Here is a 19,900-nt window from a genome sequence, read left to right as displayed (position 1 = left end):
GCCTGTGGCTCTCTGCGCGGTGCTGAAGGGGGCTGTCCCTGGCCGTTTATTTTCTGTCCTTCTGCATGGTAGTAGGCAGAACCAAATAGCTGCCTTCTCCCCGGCGTTTAACCCTGGACTGTCTTAGTATCACCGATCGGTACGTTTAGGATTCCCCACCCCTCCTCCGTTCTTGGCACGGGTACTACTTGTGCCCCGTTTGTCTCAAACTTGTGTAAACGGGAAGGTTACGGTGGGAAACGGGTGTGATTTTACACCGTTAACGTGCAGCTAATTTCCTGTCCAAGTGAAGTTACTCTGCGCTATGGAGGAAGCACCTTCCACATAAAGGGAGCCTTGTATGCCCAAAGCACGTTTGCCCCCGGGCCCTGAGGTGTTAAAGAGTTGAGGAAACTAGCTTTTATTGTAAAAATATTCTTGTCGTCCCTGTATATGAAAATGCTGTTTATTTTGTATTCTGTGTTACTTCTTGCTTGGGCAAAAATCATCAAAGTTCTCAATGGTTTTTTGCGTTTATTTTTTTTAAATGGGTGGGGCTTTTTTTGTAGGAGTAAATTATTACTATTCACTTCTGGTGGAATACTAAACAAAGGCCTTCTTAATCCAAATTCCACCTGTGTGCCTGAGGACCATAGCCCTCATGTCCATAGCCCTTGCATAGGACTACAAACATGAGAAGTACAAGCAAAACTCGCTCATTTTTGAAATTGAAGGCAGATGTACAAACTTTCTCATTGTCATCAGAAGTAGTTGCTATTGCTGGATGAGCCAAGCAGCATGGCTTGCTGTATGTAGATCTTCTTATCATTCCTCTAGTCTAAGGGATTTCTCAGTGGCTTTTCTGTTGCTTTGGGAGTTTCCTGGATGTGCCTAAAACAGGACCTATTGTATCCCTTTTTTAAAAAAAGAAGTCTCCTTTTGCTTTTCCTGAAGGCTTTAAGCAGATGGTTCTGCTACTGAGTGTTCAGAACAACTCCCTGAGATTTTCTCCTGTACTATTCCAGAAGTCTTCAGCTTGTTTTGTTTAATTAAGATTGTGAGATCCTGTTCTGCAGCCAAGGCTGTAAGAGAGCTTTGGGACCAGGTGTGTGCGGAGGACCAGTGGAGAAGCTAGGACTCTGCATACCTGCGTGAGTCAGTCTGCCCCTGTTCAGCCTTAAGACACAATTTCTTCATCTCACCTGCAGTGCTTTTGCAGATAGTTCTACATGAGTGTTAGTAATGCATGATTAATTGAGTATCCTCTTGTAACTTTCTGTGTGTGTGAAGGCACTTTGTTACCTTGTGTGACGTAAGTTGGCATGCCGCTGCTACTCCGAGCATCTGAGTCCAGGTGCTGTAGACTTACCCAGGAAATGAGATTCCAGGTTCCAAACAACATACACTTGAAAGGGAGAGATGATGGTAATTGAGCAACTGGAGAGGGTAATTGTGGCTGCAAGTATCATAGTATCTTCCTTTAGTGAAAAAATTAACTAGCTCTGTTGTCTTTTTCTCTCTATAAAACTTTGATTGTGCAGTGGTTGATTAGGGTAGGAGATCAGGAATACAAATACAAACTCTTTACTGTTGTTCACTAAACTAAATCAGCAAGATTTCACACCCTTTTTTTGTTTGTATGCTTGCATTATTGCTATGATGTGTGTTGTTGCCCATGTGTAAATGTTCTTCTGTTGATTTTAACATGGTAAAATAATCTGTGATCTCTGTATGAGAAAATCAAGACTCTCAAAGTCAGACTGATCTGCCCAAGTGCATAAAGTAAATCAGTAGCAGTTTGACTTGGCATGCAAGTTTCTAGCCTTGCAAACACCTGTTGTAAACACCAGGATGCTGTTGGTAGATCCTTATCCTCTATCAGCCTTCCCCTCCTGAATCCCTGCCTTCCCAGCCTCCCCGCTTCTCCACCCAAATTCAAAGCACTGCACCTATCCTAGTCTCGTGTTGTTGAACATCTGAAAATGGGGAGGAGAGAGAATCACATCGCATAACCCATCCTGAAGACGTGCTTCTTCGTTCTCCTGTGGGAACCTGTGACACAGAAACTGCAGTGTAGCGTTGGCATCTTCAGAATCCCTACTCACCGCGTAGGGATTACTGCTTTTCACAACACCCTGCCACGTCAGGTTTTTTGTATTTGCAAGTCTGAGGTTTTATCAGACAATACTTAAAGTGTAAAGGTCACATTGAGGCTATGAAGGACTTTGATTTTAGACCTACAAAGACCACGCTCCTTCAGTCACTGGAAATTCAAGCCAAAACTGTGTTAATTTTGGGATCCTGGAGATTGTTTGTGGGTGGGGAAAAAAGTCAATGTAGTATCTGTGGCCCAGTTTGTTGAAGGAACCCACAGAGAGATCTTTGCACCCTCCCTGTATGAGGTGAGGAAATTGTTGGCTACCACACCAGCAGGAGGATCGCAGTGCCAGCTACACTGGTGGGGACATTCTGCTGTGCTGCAGATGGCAGCCAAACTTCTAGTGACTTTAGCAGAGTCAGGACTTCCCCCCGAAAAGCAGAGGGGATAAGGGAGGTAAGCTGGATGAGTGAAGTAGAGCACCTAGAAGCATTCTGCGTCTGTAGTGAGGCTCATCTGAAAGCCAGGGAACTCTTTCGGTGGTCTGAGCATCAACTCATTTTTAAGCAGTATTGCTGCCTTCTAGTTCTTGCATATTTTGCTGGGTTCCTTAATGCTTCATTTCCCAGTTCAACTTCTTTCATAAAAAATGAGTTAAGGGGAGACAACCTGGTTCACCTAAGAGCAGAAGTTACCATATACAATATTGAGCATGGGCTGACAGAAAGATATTTTTTAGGAACTCTCATGTTTTCTTCCTGACTTCTTCTAAAACTGACCCACACAGAAACCAAACTTACCGTAATGTGGCTTTGTGTTTTTTTCCCATTAGGCAGTTTGACAGGTTTGGGCTGGTTTTTGTTTTAAAATTTCCTCCTTTTCTTTCTCTACACACAGAAATATATGCTCCTTTCTACATTTTTCTTGATTATAAAAATACCAGGATTGCTCAATGTTTTTTCCTGTGTCTTTTCACTCTGTGAGAGGTATCATGGGAACTATATCACAAGGCGTTGGGATGAATGGGGGGAAATCTGGACTCCTAATAAATTCAGGTTGCTTGTAGAATGTGTTTAGTTCGGTAGGCTGCTAATGGAAATGTTAAATACGGTTTTAAATGGTACGAATGGAAGAATCTTTTCTAGTCATCAGCTGTATGAAGCTGGCATCTGATTGTGTTGTCCTATTACCTTACTCTTGAATCTTCCTGAATAGAGGAAGTTCTGAATTTCTCACAAAGGAAAAAGAAGAGAAAGAAAACAAACAAACAAACAACCCCCCAAAAAATCCTCTTCCCCCTGCTTAAAAACTCTTGGTAAATCTTTGCCTCCAGAGCTGTGGATGTTACGTTATATTAAAAACAAAAATTCCATTGATATTTAACACTAAAGGATGAACACAAGAGTGAAGAATGTTACTGATACTTTCTTAGCTTAATGTGGTTAATGGTCTTAGTCCTTAGAAAGCCAGGATCATCTCTGGATTACATGCACAGACTCCTTTGACTTTTTTTTTTTAATGGTCCTCCTATGAGTTTAGTCTCATGAGACCATATTGGCTGTGTTCAGTGTGGTATGGCTGTGTTCGGTGTGGTATGGCTGTAGGCTATCTGGGTGGTATAGGGTTAGGAAGAGACATAGGTTGTAGTTTGGAGTACATTTAAGCGGATGTGGCCACAGGACAAGAACAGTTCCTCTCTATGTCATCCGTTTGTGCCGTTCTTTACAAACAGAACTGCAAAGATGATCTGGCTGAAAATGAACTCGGTTGAAGGACAAAAAGTTATTGAGACAGATTATTTTCTCAGTCCTGTTGATCATATAGCTACATAAAGACTGTGCTAGTACAGCATGGAAGTGCTATCTGGATGTTGGGAGTAAGTGGCCAGAGGATTTGGCTTTTTTTCTGGCAGTTCAGGGTAGGCTTAAATGCAAGTCGGCTCTGTCCCTAAGCAAAGCCCAGAGATCGAAAATAATCAGTATCCTACAGGACACAGTGATCCTCTCTAGTAGTTCACCATTGCCAAAATAGGGATTCCCAGTTCTCCCCCTCCCTCCCTCGCCTCACGCTGCCAAGTGTTGGCCTGGGCATTCACTGAATTTAGCTTATTGCGTTAATGGGAGTGTAATTTGTCAAAACCCCCCTATAAAGTTAATGGATGGTGTTGGCTCAGTCCAGGGAGCATGCCAGTGGAGCAGGACCCTGAGACTGCAAAAAGGAGGGCAAAAGCAGGTGGAGGGGAGGGAGAGTGGGGTGGCCATGCACACCTACTCTCCATGAGGGGGCTCAGGTGTTGGCTTAATTGCCCTGAGCTAATCAATTGTCTGGGGCAGGGGGCACAAGATTTTTAGAATAGGAGTTCTCACATTGCAGCCTGCTCCTCTGTGTGACCTGAAGAAGGGCCTCGTTGGTTACGTTCTTGATAGGAGAACTAGCTGAATCTAGGTTGCCTCAAAGTACAGGCAGTAATAGTCTACTACATAAACCCTTCTGAAGCTGGAGTTAAGTGATTAGGTTATCCTAAGTTTGTATATGCAGAGCATGTCATGCTATAACTACAGAACATACAAGTATGATTTTATGTGCTCTCTTCCCACTATTGCCCCATATAGTGCCTCTCACAGCAAAAGAAGATTTGGAAACCATGCTCCTGTAGTAACCCCGCCCCATATGGTGAATTCCCTGGAGTACTGCTCTGTTAGTGGACTTTGACTTCTGCAGAATAGATGAAGTTTCGCTGCTCTAGAACAGCATCTAAGAAGGACTCTTGTAAGGCAGGGATCAGTCTTTCTTTGCCTCCTAGAGAATGTCTTGCACTTCCATAGTCTTTTATAGTAAGACGGGTTAAATCAATGATCAGAATAACTGTGACTGAATAATTATTAATAAAGTCATAATGCTGCTCAGAGGTAATTTCTGGGGACTGAGGCTCAGGAGGTGGAAGGACTATACAAAGCTAAACCCTTGGGTTGTGAGGCTGCATTACTATCCGAGTGATAGGAATGTTGGAGGTGAATTCAGGTTTGTGCTAGATGAATAGTAAGAAGTAGCATGACAAACTGCATGTGGTTTGCTTAGCAGAAGTGAAAACTCTCTACTTAATCCAGGGTGGTGATGAGAGCTGCGAGTGGGTGAAGCTTGCTAATAATGTTGTGTGTGTCTAGGCCGTTACGTCAGAAATTTCCCCTTGCTGTTAATGGAGTGCAACGTTACCAAGTATGAGAGAGGTGCGAGTGCAGGTTGGCCAATGCGTTAGCCACTGTACCACGGAACTTGAAAGGTAGAGATGCTACACTAGCTAAAATACTGGTAACTTTGTGAAGCTTTTTCTCTTGCTGCTACCTTTAGTGTGGCCCTGGTGACGCTGTACACATACCTTTATTCTGGTGTATGAACAAGCAGACTTGCCAGAGATGGAATATTTTTGTTGATGTCTGTTTAGTATGAAATGAATAGGCTTACCTAGAACTAACCTAAAGCAATGCTTTGGCAAAAAGAAAACACCCAAATCAAGAAGGTGCCACAAAAATAAGAGCCCACACATTTACATTCAGAGAGAGGAGTATCCTTTCCAATTTGGAAATATAGCCCAGTGGATACGTCTAATACGAAGTTTATTTAGAGGCATCTCCTCAGAGTTGCTTTTATATCAAAAGTTCTAAAGCTTAAGAAAATTTGCCAGAGCTGCACAATCAGTATCCATGTTGAGATGTGCACCGCACTGGGCTCAGAGCTTCCATTTCGGATCTTTGAAGAAACAGGCCTGAGCTGCAAAATTTTGGATTGGACAGATTCTGTCCTTAATTCAAAGGCAAAGACACCAGGATTTCAGGTGCATTGTTGTGAACCAGATCCTTCTGGCTCACAGGAGAGTCAGAGGTGAGTAGAGATCTGGAAACAACTTGTCAAGCCCAACCCAGTCACTCGCTCGCTCCCCCTCAGCAGGATGGGGTAGAGAATCAGGAGAGCAAAAGCACGAAAAAATCGTGGGTCGAGATAAATACGATTTAATAAGTGAAGGGGGGGGGGGAAGGGGAGGGGAACCAAGTGATGCAAAAGCAATCACTCACCCCTTCCCACCAGCGGACTTCTTTGAGCAATGGCTACTTTGGAAAAACACTCCTCCCCCTCATTTTTATTGCTGAGCATGACATATGGTAGGGAATATCTCTTTGATCAGTTGGGGTCAACTGTCATGGCTGTGTCCTCTCCCAACGTCTTGCCCATCCTCAGCCTACTTCTAGAATTGGGCAGAGTGAGAAAAAGAGAAGGTCTTGATTCTGTGTAAGCATCGTTCAGTAATAGCTAAAACATTGGTGTGTTATCAACACTGTTTTGGTCACAAATCTAAAACACAGCACCATACGGGCTGCTGTGAAGAAAATTAACTCCATCCCAAGCAGACCTAGTACACAAGTGCGTGGTAGCGGTGACCATGGCAAGTAGTAGGAAGAGTAAGACTGGGCAAGTAATTGGAGAACAAGGAGAGTGGAAGAGGCTTGGGCAGGAAGCAGGGTGGAGGGAGCTAGAGAGATCTGCGAGGCTCAGCAAACGGAAGAGAGATGTAAGCGGGAACAAGGCAAAGGAACTGAAAATTCTGGCTATTGTTTAAAAAAAAAAAACCAAACCAAAAAAAAAAAAAAACAAACCAAAAAACTTTGGAACTAAACTTACAAAAGTTGTTAGAGATTTGCACCTTCTTCTCAATTCTGGTGTTAAAGTCAGCTGGTGTCTGACCCTGGTAGCACCTTTATTCCTGCAGAGCTGATATTTTGGTCCTCTGTTTTTCCCCATTCCTCAAATTCTTTCCCTGGAAGTATCCAGGATTGCCTAGTCCTTGTCATAGCCGAGCTTTTCTGCATCTTGCTTGTACCTAAGCTCTGCTGGGATCCAATGAGTCCTTCTGAGAGTCACATACCGAGGCTTTGATAACCCTACCATAGGCTTCCCTGAGCTGTGCAGTGGAGCATGCTCTTTCTTCCTCCTCTTCAGGCTGTGCCAGTGTGCACGAGGGAATTATAATGCAGCTGGGCCCAAGAGGGTCTGGTCTGGTCAGGACACTAGTGAGAAGTTTTTAGGCTCTTTTTCAGTTGACCATTTTATCTCTTTAACACAGCAAAATATCTTGAACATGTGGTTTGACTAGTGAGTTACTAGGGAGGCAGCGTCTCGATATCTGACAGCATTTTGGAAGGCTTTATTTCTGTCCTAGGAAAGTTTAGGGCTGTGAACCCAGACTGGAGAGAGGCAAACGCCCTCACTGAAGAGGGTAAACACGAGGGGTTGGATTTAAGATGCAGCTCAATCCTCATAATTTCCTGGTAGCTATTTTAAGAAGTCTGCTCCAGGGCGTGGGTGCAGTCACTGCACTCCAAGCCAGGCCTGTGCTGCTGGCCAAAGGGATGGTCTGACTCATGTTCTTCCTCCGTTTACTTGTTTCCGCTCCGTACCATGCACAAACACTGGTGTTCCCACAGCAAGTCACATCTGGGAATTACAATCCTTCTGTGGGTTTTTTTGGGCATGTTTTTTGGAGTAGGGGTGTGTGTCAAGTTAATTTCAGCGGATTGTACTCCCCGCGTAATTATTTCTTTGTGGGAACAGGCAGACAAAAACGGAGAGGGAGGAATGGGTAGGTCATCCCCACACTTTTGGTCAGCAGCATAGTTTTAAAATGACTGGGTAACCTTTGCATGGGGATGCTGCCTGTTGTTAGGCCCGTGCTGAGGGATATAACGGAAAGTATGGATTTTGTGGTGGGGAGGGGCCCAGGCTTGTTGGTGGGTACCACCCTTAGGTCCTGCCTTTGCTGATGTGTAGAGCTCTGTAAATGCAGGCAGCCCCATGTTGTCCAGGAGTAGCAACACATACCTCTGTGAACTTGCTGCAGTGTGCAAGTGAAAAACTCTGCTTTTGATGTTAGATGTAAGATTTGCAGTCATTCCTGCACAAATCTGATTTTTCTCTTGCAACAGCCTGGGACGCTGCTACAGCTTACTGTCATCTGCGTTCTCTCTTTCCTGGCTGTAGCTTTTGCCTATGCTTTTATACCACGGGTCTAAGTGCTTTCTTACTGGAGTTTGGGAAGCGGGTCATGTTTGTGGCCTGTGGGGGAATTGGGAGGACTATGGGTGAATATTGTGATAGTCCTTCTAGACTGAACATTTATTTCAGGGTTCTCTGCAACTGGTGGTTCTGAGGGTTAAGAGGGAACATAACTCTCTGCTGCTTACAGTTGCTGGGGGAATTCACAATTAAAAAAAAAGCCTAAAAAAGGGGTAGTTGGGAAGTTACAAAAAATAGAACAAAAATCCACTGTTTAAAAAGCCCAACTCCTGAGGCAGACGGTTCCTTGCTTTAAGCTAATCAGTAAGGACTTTTCCATCCAGCTTCAGCAGTTGGAATGTTAACGTCTTAATGGTAATATGGGAGCCAAACTGCTGCTTGTGTTCATTATATAGACCTAATATATGCATATATGCATTTCAGATAGGTACATGAGGCCAAAAAAGATGATAATGATAGCATTAAAAATAAAAAGGGAATTAGCTTACAGAAGTTCTCTGGAATAACTAAACCTTACCTCAGCTTCAAGAAAAGTAGTGAAGAAAATCAAATCAGGTAGACATATATAGTAGTGAAGCATTTATTGCTGATAAATGGAATATTAAATTCCACTTACTCAGTCTGAACAGAACACGTGGATACCTTTAGCCTGCTTAAATGCTTAAAGAATCGGAATTATTCAGGTGAATATTAAAGCTCAAGTATAGCACAGTAGGTTGTATGGGCGACCTGTTACTCTGTGAGTGAAGGACTGTGCCTTGCCTTGTGTAGGCTGCAATCCAAGCTCTGCATTCAGAGACATGATTTGGTTAGCATGGAGTTCCAGGTTACATGCATTAGCTGAGTCGTTGTCAAGCATGAGAAAATCTGAAATGTTTTCACTTACTGCAAGCCAGGCTAAGATTTGTGGCTTGCTGTTTGATGCAGGTCACATCTGTGCACCCATGCTGTTGCCGTGGTTCAGCTGATGTGTGGTAGGCAGAACGGTTGACCGTGGCTCAGAGTCCTGGGTAGGTGGAGAAGGCTGTGTAGGCAAAGGTACCTGGCTGCTGGAGAAGTGGGAACAGAAGATGATGTACATGAGATGAGGTGGTGGGTTTGCAGAAGAGGCTTTGCTCGCACAATGTTAGCTTCTCTTTATCAATAACGCTTTCATTATGTGATTTGTTTGGAAGGATAGAACGCAAAGACATGGCATAAGAAGGAATTTGGGTTGAAGGAGATACAGGAGCAGGTAGTCTGACAGTTTCTGTAGAGGCTACTGGAGGCCTTAGTGCAGCACTACTTTGTTGTGTGAACTTTATCTCAGAATAATAGGCTACAATAAGGAGAGAGCGAGAAAGCAGAGAAACATCATTCTTATTTCTAGCCTTCCAAAAAGAGTGTATGAGAAAGTGCTTGGCTGTTACTTCTCCCTCTTTGCTCACAGCAGAGAAGTTAACTGCTGTGGAATGGAAAGTTTGTCTTTGTATAAAATGAAGTAGAAAAGAGGGGGAAGGATTCCTTGGAAATTTAGAAAACATATGATGACACATGCTTTCTTTAGAAGCTCAAAGATTTGTGGTGGAGACCTTATGCAACGTTTCTGTACAATTTATAATTTCCTTGAAAAAAGGAAGCTGACAGCATTGAATGGGAGGTTTCTTCACATTTTCACTAGAGCAGTGAAGCAGGGAAGTAAAAGTGTCTGATCCCTGATTTTAGACAGGAGGAGATCATGGTTATCGTGAAAGGATAACCTTTTCCCTGTCTTGCTCCTGGGAGCCCCAAGTGTCCTTGGGCAGGACACTCTTCAGCTCCTTGCTGCCAAGCCTTTGTTTCACCAGCCAGCAAGAAGAGAGAGCAGTGCTCCCCCATGCCTAGCAGAAGCTGTGGAGGGAAAATGTGTTTTCTTTTCAGCTCTGCTTTCCTCCAGTCTCGTTTCTGGGCTTGAAGAAGAAACAATCTTGCCCTCGTAACTCCAGCCTAGCTCTTATGACTAACTGAAAGAGAGCAAAGATGTTGAGAGTTTACATGCATCAACACCCAGAGTTAGGAAGTTATTAGTGTTTGGCTGAGCAGTGGTGGCTGTCTTTGCTCATGTTCTTAGTCCCCAGCAAATGGTTGCTTTCCTCCCAGAAGGGAGTTGTGTTACCTTGCTCTTGTCAACAGCCACTGTGGCTTGCCTTATGCATGGTGACGTTAAGCCACCACAGCTTGATTGTATCTGTGAGCCAAAGTTACTGAGAGGTAGAATTTCACAGTGGGTAGAGCAGGGAGTTTTTCTCCATGCTAGGAATACTGTAGGTCCCTAGGCGGTGAGAGATGACTTCTTGAAGAAAATGCACTCCTAGAAATTGTCTTTATGAAACAAAAGCCTCTAACAAGATTCCAAGCTTCATCAGATCAAAACAGTGTTTCATCTTGCCCAGCATCCTGCCTTCTTGTGGTCTCCAAACATAAATGTTGGAGCTCCTGGGTTCTTATCTTTTCTGGAAATTGTTAATTGAGATGGGTGGGAAGAGATGCTCATACTGGAGCAGCAGGAGCAAGTGAGATGTTTAAAGCTGTCTGAACAAGATAGAAGACAAAGAAAGGCAGGTGGGTTGTGTTGAAAAGATGTGGGAGTGATAGCTGAGCCCTCTCTACCCTGTTTACTTTTCCTGTTCCTGTGCCTGGAAAACGCCACAGCGTAAGTGTAGACAACAAGAAGTAGAAACTGTGATAGCATGAGAAGAGTACTTTCGTGGGTAAGTTGCAAACAAATTGGATAGTCCATGAGAAGTAAGGCATGGAGAGGACCTTCTGTTCTGTACCCAAGCACACAGAAGTGTGTTTCCCATTGCTTGCCTTCAGTCTCCTGTCTGAGAGTCTTTGTTTCTATGGTATGGCACCAGGCAGAAGAGCAGGACACTTAGTATGCTGATGAGCATTGTTTTTTGCCTATGGGGAGCCTAATCTTAATGCCTGGCTTGGCTGACCTCCTGGCTGCTTTCATATGGAAAGGAGATAGGATGTGGAGCAAGATGGGCTATAGTTTATTTTCTGGACTCATATACAGTGAAGGGAAGTGACTTGTTTTGATGTGATAAAGCTGTAGTATCCGCATTGATTGATGAGCAGGAGTAAGTTTTCATACACTGATGACATGAGAAGCAAGGGAAGCACAGAATGATATAGGGTTTGTGGTGGATTCATGGCTTGATGCCATTTAGGAATTAAAAAAAAAAGAATCAAAACCAAAACAAACCCAAAATAGTAGCTGTCACTTGGGAGCAGTTGGCTTGAGGAGTAGGCTTCTGAAATATTTCTCTTTCACCATGCACAGTTACTGTTTAAAGGGAAGTTTTCCATGGTGCGTATTGGGAATCTTGCCTTAATATGAGACCTCATTTATATCTTAATCATGCCCTTCCTTCAACTTAGTAGTAAGAAGTTACCAGCTACCATGGAGCGGAATTGAGTCCTTAATGCAAGTGTAACTTGAACTCAGTATTGACATGTTTTTGTCTATGTCTACATACATGTCTGCCATGGCAGTAGTCTTGTGATTTTATTTTTTTTTTAGAGCCGTTCAGAGCTATTCGGAACTAGGAGGTGATTGCTGAAGACTGAAGCAGGGACATAGAGTTGCTAATGGTTTACAGTATCCCTTCCCCACAGCAGAATTTGGTCTCATCTATTAGATCAGTAGATTTTTTTTTTCCCCGCACATGTAGCTGTTTTTAATAAAAACTGGAGAAAATCTCTTATCAATCATCTTTTGTTGTTGTTGTTGTTTGTTCATTTATATTGAATGCCTGGGCCTTTTTTAGCAGAATATGATTGATTCAAAACCGATAGCAGTTAAGGTTTCTGGACAGCTCCCATTTCTTGCTTGCAGCTCTGCTACATCTCAGAGGTTGGGATGCTGTTTCACATACATTGACTGTGAAATAAACTTGCTTCAGTGACATTTCCAAAGGAAGTCCCTAGTATCCCCGTAATTTCAGAGCAGGCGCTTTGAACAGAGTAGCAATTTTGTGTCAGAAGTGTGCTTTTTACTAACTCTGTGAATATTCATGCTGAAAAAATTGCAGTTTATTTGCTCAGCAGGAGCTTCAGTCTGGGCATTCTGCAACAAGATGCTGAGATAGATTTTGCTGGTGACAACAATTCTTCATTTCATCTTTTTCACCAGACCATGGGCAGGAGGCCTAATTCAAGTGAACAGAGGGAAAGTACGGAGGATAGAGGAGCTTAGGATAGAGAAGATGATCGGGACAATGATTCTACCTGGGACCAGAATGTGGAAACTGGATCCCTTTGCGGTGCCTGTCACATGATTGTGCAGACAGGCTGGGTTTGGGTAATTCTTAACTGACACATAACTTTGCGATTGTGATGTGCTTCTAACCTAAATTTGAATGTGTCTGATATTGCTTGACTAATGCTGTATGCACTGGTTTATAAAACAATTATTAAAGTAACTTTTTTCTTTTTTTTCCCCTCTATAGCACACATTCACTGTGAGGACGTGTTTGGCATCGTGGGAGAAAATTTTACTTTTCCAGTAAAAATAGACCAAAAAATAACGGAAATTATTTGGACGAAAAACAAGGATAAAGTGGCTGAATGGGAAGGGCAAAACAAAACAACATATTTTACATCTCTCCGTAACAGAGGCTTGCTTAACAAGGAGAATGGGTGCTTGACTATATTTAACTTGGAGAGCAGTGATGCTGGCACATACGTGTTAGACTACTTTGATTTGGTGAAAAAAAATTACGTCTTAACCTTCATACTGTCTGTGTTGCGTAAGTAGTGGAAGAACTGCATAAAGAATTTGCACCACGTTACTCACTTTAAGAAGGCTAGAAAGGGGATTGTTTATTTGTCAGGGAAGCAAACAGAAACAGAGGACGGCTGTTCTTTGGCTCTATTGTTAAGTTGCTTAGGCACTTTAAACAAATTTTCAAAGGTGGCATCTAATTTATGTGCCCATCATTACTCACCTTGGAATGACTTCTAGAATGTGTTTAGATGGCACACTGTGTACTTTCAGGTAGATAACTTGGTCAGCTTGCTCAAAGAGTTTGGTTATCCCAGGCATCATGTATCTACTAAAGATGATCCTGCAGGCATATTATACATGCTTGAATATCTGTGGCATCATCCTGTGCAGATCTACGCAGCTTCACTAGTAGTCTGGGAAATATATTTGACTAGTGTGTATATTAGTCCTATTGACAATGAACCATGAGGAGTTTCAAACTAGGCACTGAAGAACCACAAACAGGGCCACTTTTAGAAATACGTTTCTTACACACATACCTTACACTTACACTTTTATCTATGTACTCTCCTGCTGCTTTTATTGCTGCAGCCCTTGTCCCGTTCTAAAATTCAAGGCGGTTTATAACCAAAATAATACAGAATGTTTTCTCTCCTTTTAGCTCCCCTTTCAGAACCTGAAATAAATTGCAACATCAGTGGTGATGACCTTGTGTTAAAATGTACAGCAGATTTCCAGGAGCCTCTGAGTTACACTTGGAAGTTCAAAAGCATATCAGTCACTTGTCAGACCCAGGAAGTTTTCAACCCTATGAAGGATGTTGGTGCTTCCGAGAAAGCTGCATGTTTCATTAAATTCTCTCAAACAGAAAAGAGCTCTGAAATCTCTTTGACTCAATGCTTTCCAGATAAAAAAGGTAATGACTCTGTCAGGTTGTATACACAAGTCTGAGAGGCTAGGTTGGGAAGCAGCATGGACTTTGACTGTAAGATTTCTACTCACTTCTCAGGAAGTTGAATTTAAAGAGTAAAAAGCATCAGCAGTGATTTGTCTGCTAAAAGTGTGTTTAAGGTTGGTGAAAGGTATGAGGTTGACAGTTTGGTTCCCCCCAGAAAGATACTTTTTGCAGGGATCTCAACAGAATAAAACCTTCAGCTGTGACTTGAAATGAGTAATAATAAAGAGGGAGACACACTTAGAAGTTCTCTTCTGAACCTTCTGGCCTTATGATTTATACTAATGACTGTTGTACTCTTTACACTGCTTTCCATGAACTGGAATGAAACTATTCAGTCATTTCAAGTGAGTCATCTAGCAGCCGTTAGATAAAATAATTTCTCATCTAGCATGTGCATAAGTCAATGAGCATACTTCTTTTTGTCCTTCACAGACAGATATAAAAAGGAGAAAAGAGTTTTTCTGCTGTTGCTTATTGCTTATTGCTTTGGGACAGCCTCAGCTGAACATCAGGTCAGCTTGAAGCTTGCTTTTTTTTTTTTTTTAAACATGGGATGAGAACACATTTGGAACCATCTGGTTTGTAGGGTGTGTAAGGCATCCCTAACTGACAAAATTTCCCACTTCTGTGCAAAAGTAATTTTCATGGTTTACCAGTATAGAATTCTTCCTCCTTCACTGGAATTATGTGTTGGAGACTTGTTAGAAATGGCTGCCAGGTGCCCGTCAAGCTGCTCTATCACTCCCCCTCCTCAACAGGACAGGGGGGAGAAAATATGACAAAGGCCTAGTGGGTTGAGATAAGGACAGGGAGATCACTCAGCAATTACTGCAACGGGCAAAACAGACTTGACTTGGGGAAAATTAATTTATTGCCAATCAAAATCAGAGTAGGATAATGAGAAACAAGAACAAATCTCAATTACTGTCACAGACAAAAGAGACTTGACTTCAGAAAGATTAATTTATTGCTAATTAAAAATATAGTAGGTTAGTGACAAAAAACCTCAAAACTAAAACCACCTTCCCCTCACCCCCTTTCTTCCCAGACTCAACTTCACTCCTTCCTTCCTGACTTTTCTGCCACCTCCTGCCACCCTTGAGCAGCGCAGGGGAATGGGGAATGAGGGTTACGGTCAGTCCATAACACTTTGTCTCTGCTGCTCCTTCTCCTCATGTTCTTCTCCTACTCCAGTGTGGGGTCACACTCAGGGGATACAGTCCTTCACAAATTTTTCCAACGTGGGTCCTTCCCACGGGCTGCAGTTTTTCAAGAACTGCTCCAGCGTGGGCCCTTTCTACAGGGTGCAGTCTTTCAGGAACAGACTGCTCCAGCGTGGGTCCCCCACAGGGTCACAAGTCCTGCCAGAAAACGTGCTCCAGCGTGGTCTCCTCTCTCCACGGGTCCACATCTCTTGCCAGGAGCCTGCTCCAGCGCGGGCTTCCCAAGGGGTCACAGCGTCCTTTGGGCACATCTGCCTGCTCCGGCATGGGGCCCTCCACAGGCTGCAGGTGGATATCTGCTCCGGTGCCTGGAGCACCTCCTTTCCCTCCTTCTTCACTGACCTTGGTGTCTGCAGGGCTGTTTCTCTCACATATTCTCTCTCCTCTCTCCCAGCTGCTGTTGCTCAGCAGTTTTTACCATTTCTTAAGTACATTATTGCAGAGGCGCTACCACCATCGCTGATGGGCTCAGCTTTGGCCAGCGGTGGGTCTGTCTTGGAGCCAGCTGGCACTGGCTCTGTCCGACATGGGGGCAGCTTCTGGCGTCTTCTCACAGAAGCCACCCCTGCAGCCTCCCTGCTACCAAAACCTTGCCGTGCAAACCCAATACAAGATATTTGCTGAAACTTCATTTGGCTGAGATCTGGCTTGGCCTTTCATAGGCCAAAAAATGGAATAGCCATTGCCTTTCAAGCAGTGATGTGCCTTCACTGAACTAAGGTACTTACCATGTAACTTTCCTGGAGCTGGCTTAGGGTTTTGCTATTAACTGACTCTGGTGCATTAATTTCTTGAGGTTACTTTTTTAAAAACAAATAGCTATAAAACATACTCAGGGTTGTATTTCTACTGCAGTAGTGTATCATACAGTTGCTTTTTAACTAATCGTTCATTATTTATTTTACTTTTTTTAAAGGAGACAGCTATCACAAAAGAAGCAGAGGCGGTCTTATTGCGGCTTTTCTTCTCTTCATTATAGTTGTAGGAATACTAGCATTCCTATACAGAGGAGGTATGTATAGCATTTCCTACTTGAGCTTAACATGCTTCAAGATTATGCTGATCTAAGGTTCTGTAGAATGTATGAAAGTTTCTGACCGTAGGATGTATTGTAAATACAGTAGTAGAAACAAGTACAACTTAGGCGAAGGCTAATGGATTTGAAGGAAATATACTGAACTTTCCTGCACTCAGACACTGGGCTCTGTGTACTGGGAAACAATGTAGTTTGTATTTCTCCTTCAGACCGGGTCTTTCATTTACTGTGTGTTTCTACTTACCAAGTATCTATGGCCTCTCCCATTCCTACTTTGAGTGTGCTTTCACTGCCTTTTTTTTTGAGAGGATCATAAAGCTGCCCTCAAGATCAGTTTTATTGTTGTGGGACAGGCTCATACCAGGGCCTGTTGAATACCTTATGCTGAGTCTAATCTGATAACTCGGTGTGCTCAACTGATACATAGGGACTTCTGTGACTCCTGTCAGCCTGTATTGCCACCATCTTGCAGTTCTAGATTTGTTTCTTGGTCTGTCCCTACACTGAATTCGAGTATCTATTTTGTAAATCTGACAGCTTATTTGGAAATGGTAATTGTAGGCTATCACTGTGTATCTCTTGCTGCCACCTTTTTAGGTTAATATGTCAGATTGTATTCTGGCTTGAAAAAGAGGTGCACGCCATCTCTTCTCTTTGTGTTTGAGTCCCAAACAGGAATACGTTGCTTCATCCTAAGAGTGCTCTGCATGGAAAATTCCTGTTGGCTTCCAGGTGGGGTCACCACTTGGGGGTGGCTACAGGGTGAAGAGCATGCGATGCATCTCCTCTCTGGGAAGAACTAATTGATGATATTCTGGAGGGAGGCTCTGATCAGAGCCTACATAGATGTATATTGCATGTGGACCTTATGCTTTCCTGATCGTTCTCCATTTAGTTTCTGTTGGCATGGAATCATAAAATAAACTAGGTGGGAAGAAATCTCTGGAGGTTTCATCCAACTTGCTGCTCAAAGCAGGACCAACTTCAAAGCTAGATCAGGTTGCTCAGGGCCTTGTCCAGTCAAACTTTGAATAATTCCAAGGATGGAAGTTCCCCAGCCTCTTTCAGCATGTGTTCAAGCGCCGAGTCACCCTTGTGGGGAAGGATATTTTCCTTATTTCTGTTAGGGATTTCCCTTTTGCAACTTGCAGCCATTGCCTCCTGTCTTTTTGTTCTGTACTTCTGAGAGGAGTTTCCTTTGTTTTCTATGTAAGTTAGCTGTAGACTGCAATTAGCCATCCCCTTAGCCTTCTTTTTCTTCAGGCTGAACAAACCCAATTCTCTCAGTACCTCCTTGCACAGCTCCTGCCCCCTAAACACCTTGGTGGACATTTGCTGGACTAGCTTCAAAATGTCAGTGTTTTTTCATTAATTGGGAGCCTAAAACTAGACACAGTACTCCACAATGTGGTGTCACAAATAATTCTGCTAACACAGCCCAGTATCTGGTAGGCTTCTACTGCAAGGGCACATTTCTGATTAATGTTCAACTTATCGTCCACCAGGGCTTCCAGGTCCTTTTCTGTAGAGCTGTTTTCCAGCCAGGCAGAGCTCAGCCTGTACTGCTCCGTGGGGTGATTTCAAGAGGTGCGGGGCTTTACGTTTGCCTTTGAACGTCACATCTTTTCTGCCAGCACATTCTTCCAGGTTGTTGAAGTTCCTCTGAGTGGCAGCCCTGCCTTCCAGCATGTCTCCTACTCTCCCCAGTTTGATGTCATCCACAAACTTTCTGAGGGTGCCTTCTGTGTGCTTATCCATGTTGGTGGTGTTGAACAACACTATGCTCGGTACCAACACATGAAAAATGTCACTCATAACTAGCCATCAGTTAGACTCAAAACAATTCGACTACTTCCCTTGAAACAGCGAAGGTTTGACCATGCTAGAAAATAAACTTGTTATATATCAGTAGGATAAGCACTGCATAGGTATAATCAAACAGAAGATGTGATTTGCTGATTTAAGAACAAGACTCAGAGTCATGAACTGCTAAACTCTGCTTTAGATTTGGTTAGATGTGTTCTGACTTGTTGTTGTTGCAGGAGGCCTGTTTTGTTGATCTCTCACTGATTGTCTTTGCTCCAAAACAATATTTTACTGTTTCTTCTTTCCCCAAGTCAAGTATTCAGTTGTACATCCTCAGTGATTTTTTTTTTTTGTTTGAGTTGTGGGGGTGGGGAATGGATAGAGGCTCTCAGTTAGTTTCCAAAGGCACAAAACTTATTTTTGAGTAATTTCTCCAGGTATTCTACTTTTTCTGGTGCAGGTAGAACTGCACCTGGAACAGGAAGAGCTGCTCAGGAGAACAGTCCAGCGCATGGCTCAGGTAAGAGAGCTAGGGTGTCACAAATGTGTGGAAATCAGACTATTGCTTTAATTTGGTCTAGGCTTGTAAATTTTTTCTCTGTGGCAGTATAGTCTTTCATTGGAGAGGTAAAGGAGTTAAGTTTTCTTTCAGGCTTTAGTTGTTTTACAGAGTGTAGTTATTTTTTCCAGGTCATTAATACATACTTTCTAAAATAAATAAATTTCGTTGTAGGAGAATGTCAGTTACTTTGCTCTGCGGACAGCCAACAACAGCCTAACTCAGACAGAGGTAAGAAACCTGTATTGGGGTATAGATGTTTTTAAACATCTGCTCTTGGTTGGAGCAAGGAGTCTGATCTGCTCTTTCCTTTTTTCCAGTGTGTAAGCTTTTGAGTTGATCTTCAGTGTGTGCACACGTGGCCTCAAAGTCTCAGCTGAGGTCCCATATTGGATAATCATAGGGACCTGCACTTAGTGGATGTGTTAGTGGGGCTCGCAGAATTACTGACGGTGAATGGCATGAGATTTGCCTGGTCAGCAACTCTCTTTGGAGATGAATTCTGCTTCTGACAATGGAGAATGTGGGCTGACCTCAGGATGAGGCCTGGAAAAGTGCACACTATAGGGCAATCTGTCTGTTAGAGAACTTACTCTTTACCTGTTTGGTTAGGGCTGGTTTACCTGCTGAAATGAGGTTAATATTTCTTCCATCTCTTTTAATCTTACCTGCCTGTCTCATTTATATAAACTTCTTTCAGAAATTTGGTTGATTATTTTTGTAAACCCAGTATTCATATCAAGTGCTTAGGGCTGGACGTGAATGTAATACATTGCTCATTTCCAGTGCCCCCCATGGCAATTTCTTGCTGGCTTATCTTGGAAATTGGTCAGCTAGCCTTTTTCTCTGTGCATTGAATTTGACTTAGAAAGCTGGTGGTTCCAGTGGGTGGGGGTTGATGCTGTGCATGTAGCAGTAGATTTAATGATGACCGTTGAAGGTAGTATCACATCAGACTGGCAGGAGTTTGCTGTTAGTTTACCTTGGTTGTATCTTGAAAATCCATCCAAGACAGGCACGTTGCTCGTCTGATGTGCAGAACTCTGGTCCTTGCTTTTGGTGCATGACTCCGGTGCATGCTTACATCCTGTAGGTCAGGTTGCAATTGTCTCCTTTTCTTTCTCTAACCCCTTTCAGTTGTTTCAGGAAAAAGTCTGTTAGCAGCACCTTTTGAGTCACTTTTACTCCATTTTGCAGGCCTGTCTTCTCCTTGTAACAGTCAAGATGAGGGAAGGAGACAGTCAGTGGAGGAACTTCTTACCTCTTTCCATTAGTTACCAGTCTGCTGCCCACTGATGATTTCTTTACATGATGCAGGCAGTACAGATCCTCAGGGTTGTCTGCATTCCTGTCTTCCTGTCCAGATCTCCACTTGTGCTTCTGCTGTCCATTCTAATCCTCCCCCCTTTCCCCCTTTCCCCC

At 43.2% G+C, this 19,900-nt stretch overlaps 1 protein-coding gene across 1 annotated transcript in view; it reads left to right on the top strand.

The window, feature by feature from the left end:
• Positions 1-13,626: 13,626 nt before the first annotated feature.
• Positions 13,627-19,900, top strand: part of LOC103895152 — a 14,406-nt gene continuing 8,132 nt past the window's right edge. The window contains exons 1-4 of the mRNA XM_019470845.1: positions 13,627-13,812; positions 15,994-16,089; positions 18,380-18,439; positions 18,653-18,709. Of these exons, the coding sequence (XP_019326390.1) occupies positions 13,707-13,812; positions 15,994-16,089; positions 18,380-18,439; positions 18,653-18,709 (319 nt within the window). The 5' untranslated portion in view covers positions 13,627-13,706. The remainder of the gene's footprint in view (positions 13,813-15,993; positions 16,090-18,379; positions 18,440-18,652; positions 18,710-19,900) is intronic.

The sequence above is a fragment of the Aptenodytes forsteri genome, unplaced genomic scaffold (genome assembly GCF_000699145.1).
Source record: "Aptenodytes forsteri isolate BGI_AS27 unplaced genomic scaffold, ASM69914v1 Scaffold379, whole genome shotgun sequence".
Classification (NCBI taxonomy): domain Eukaryota; kingdom Metazoa; phylum Chordata; class Aves; order Sphenisciformes; family Spheniscidae; genus Aptenodytes; species Aptenodytes forsteri.
Note: the sequence above shows the minus strand (reverse complement) of the source record. Positions and strands in the feature narration are given on the sequence as shown.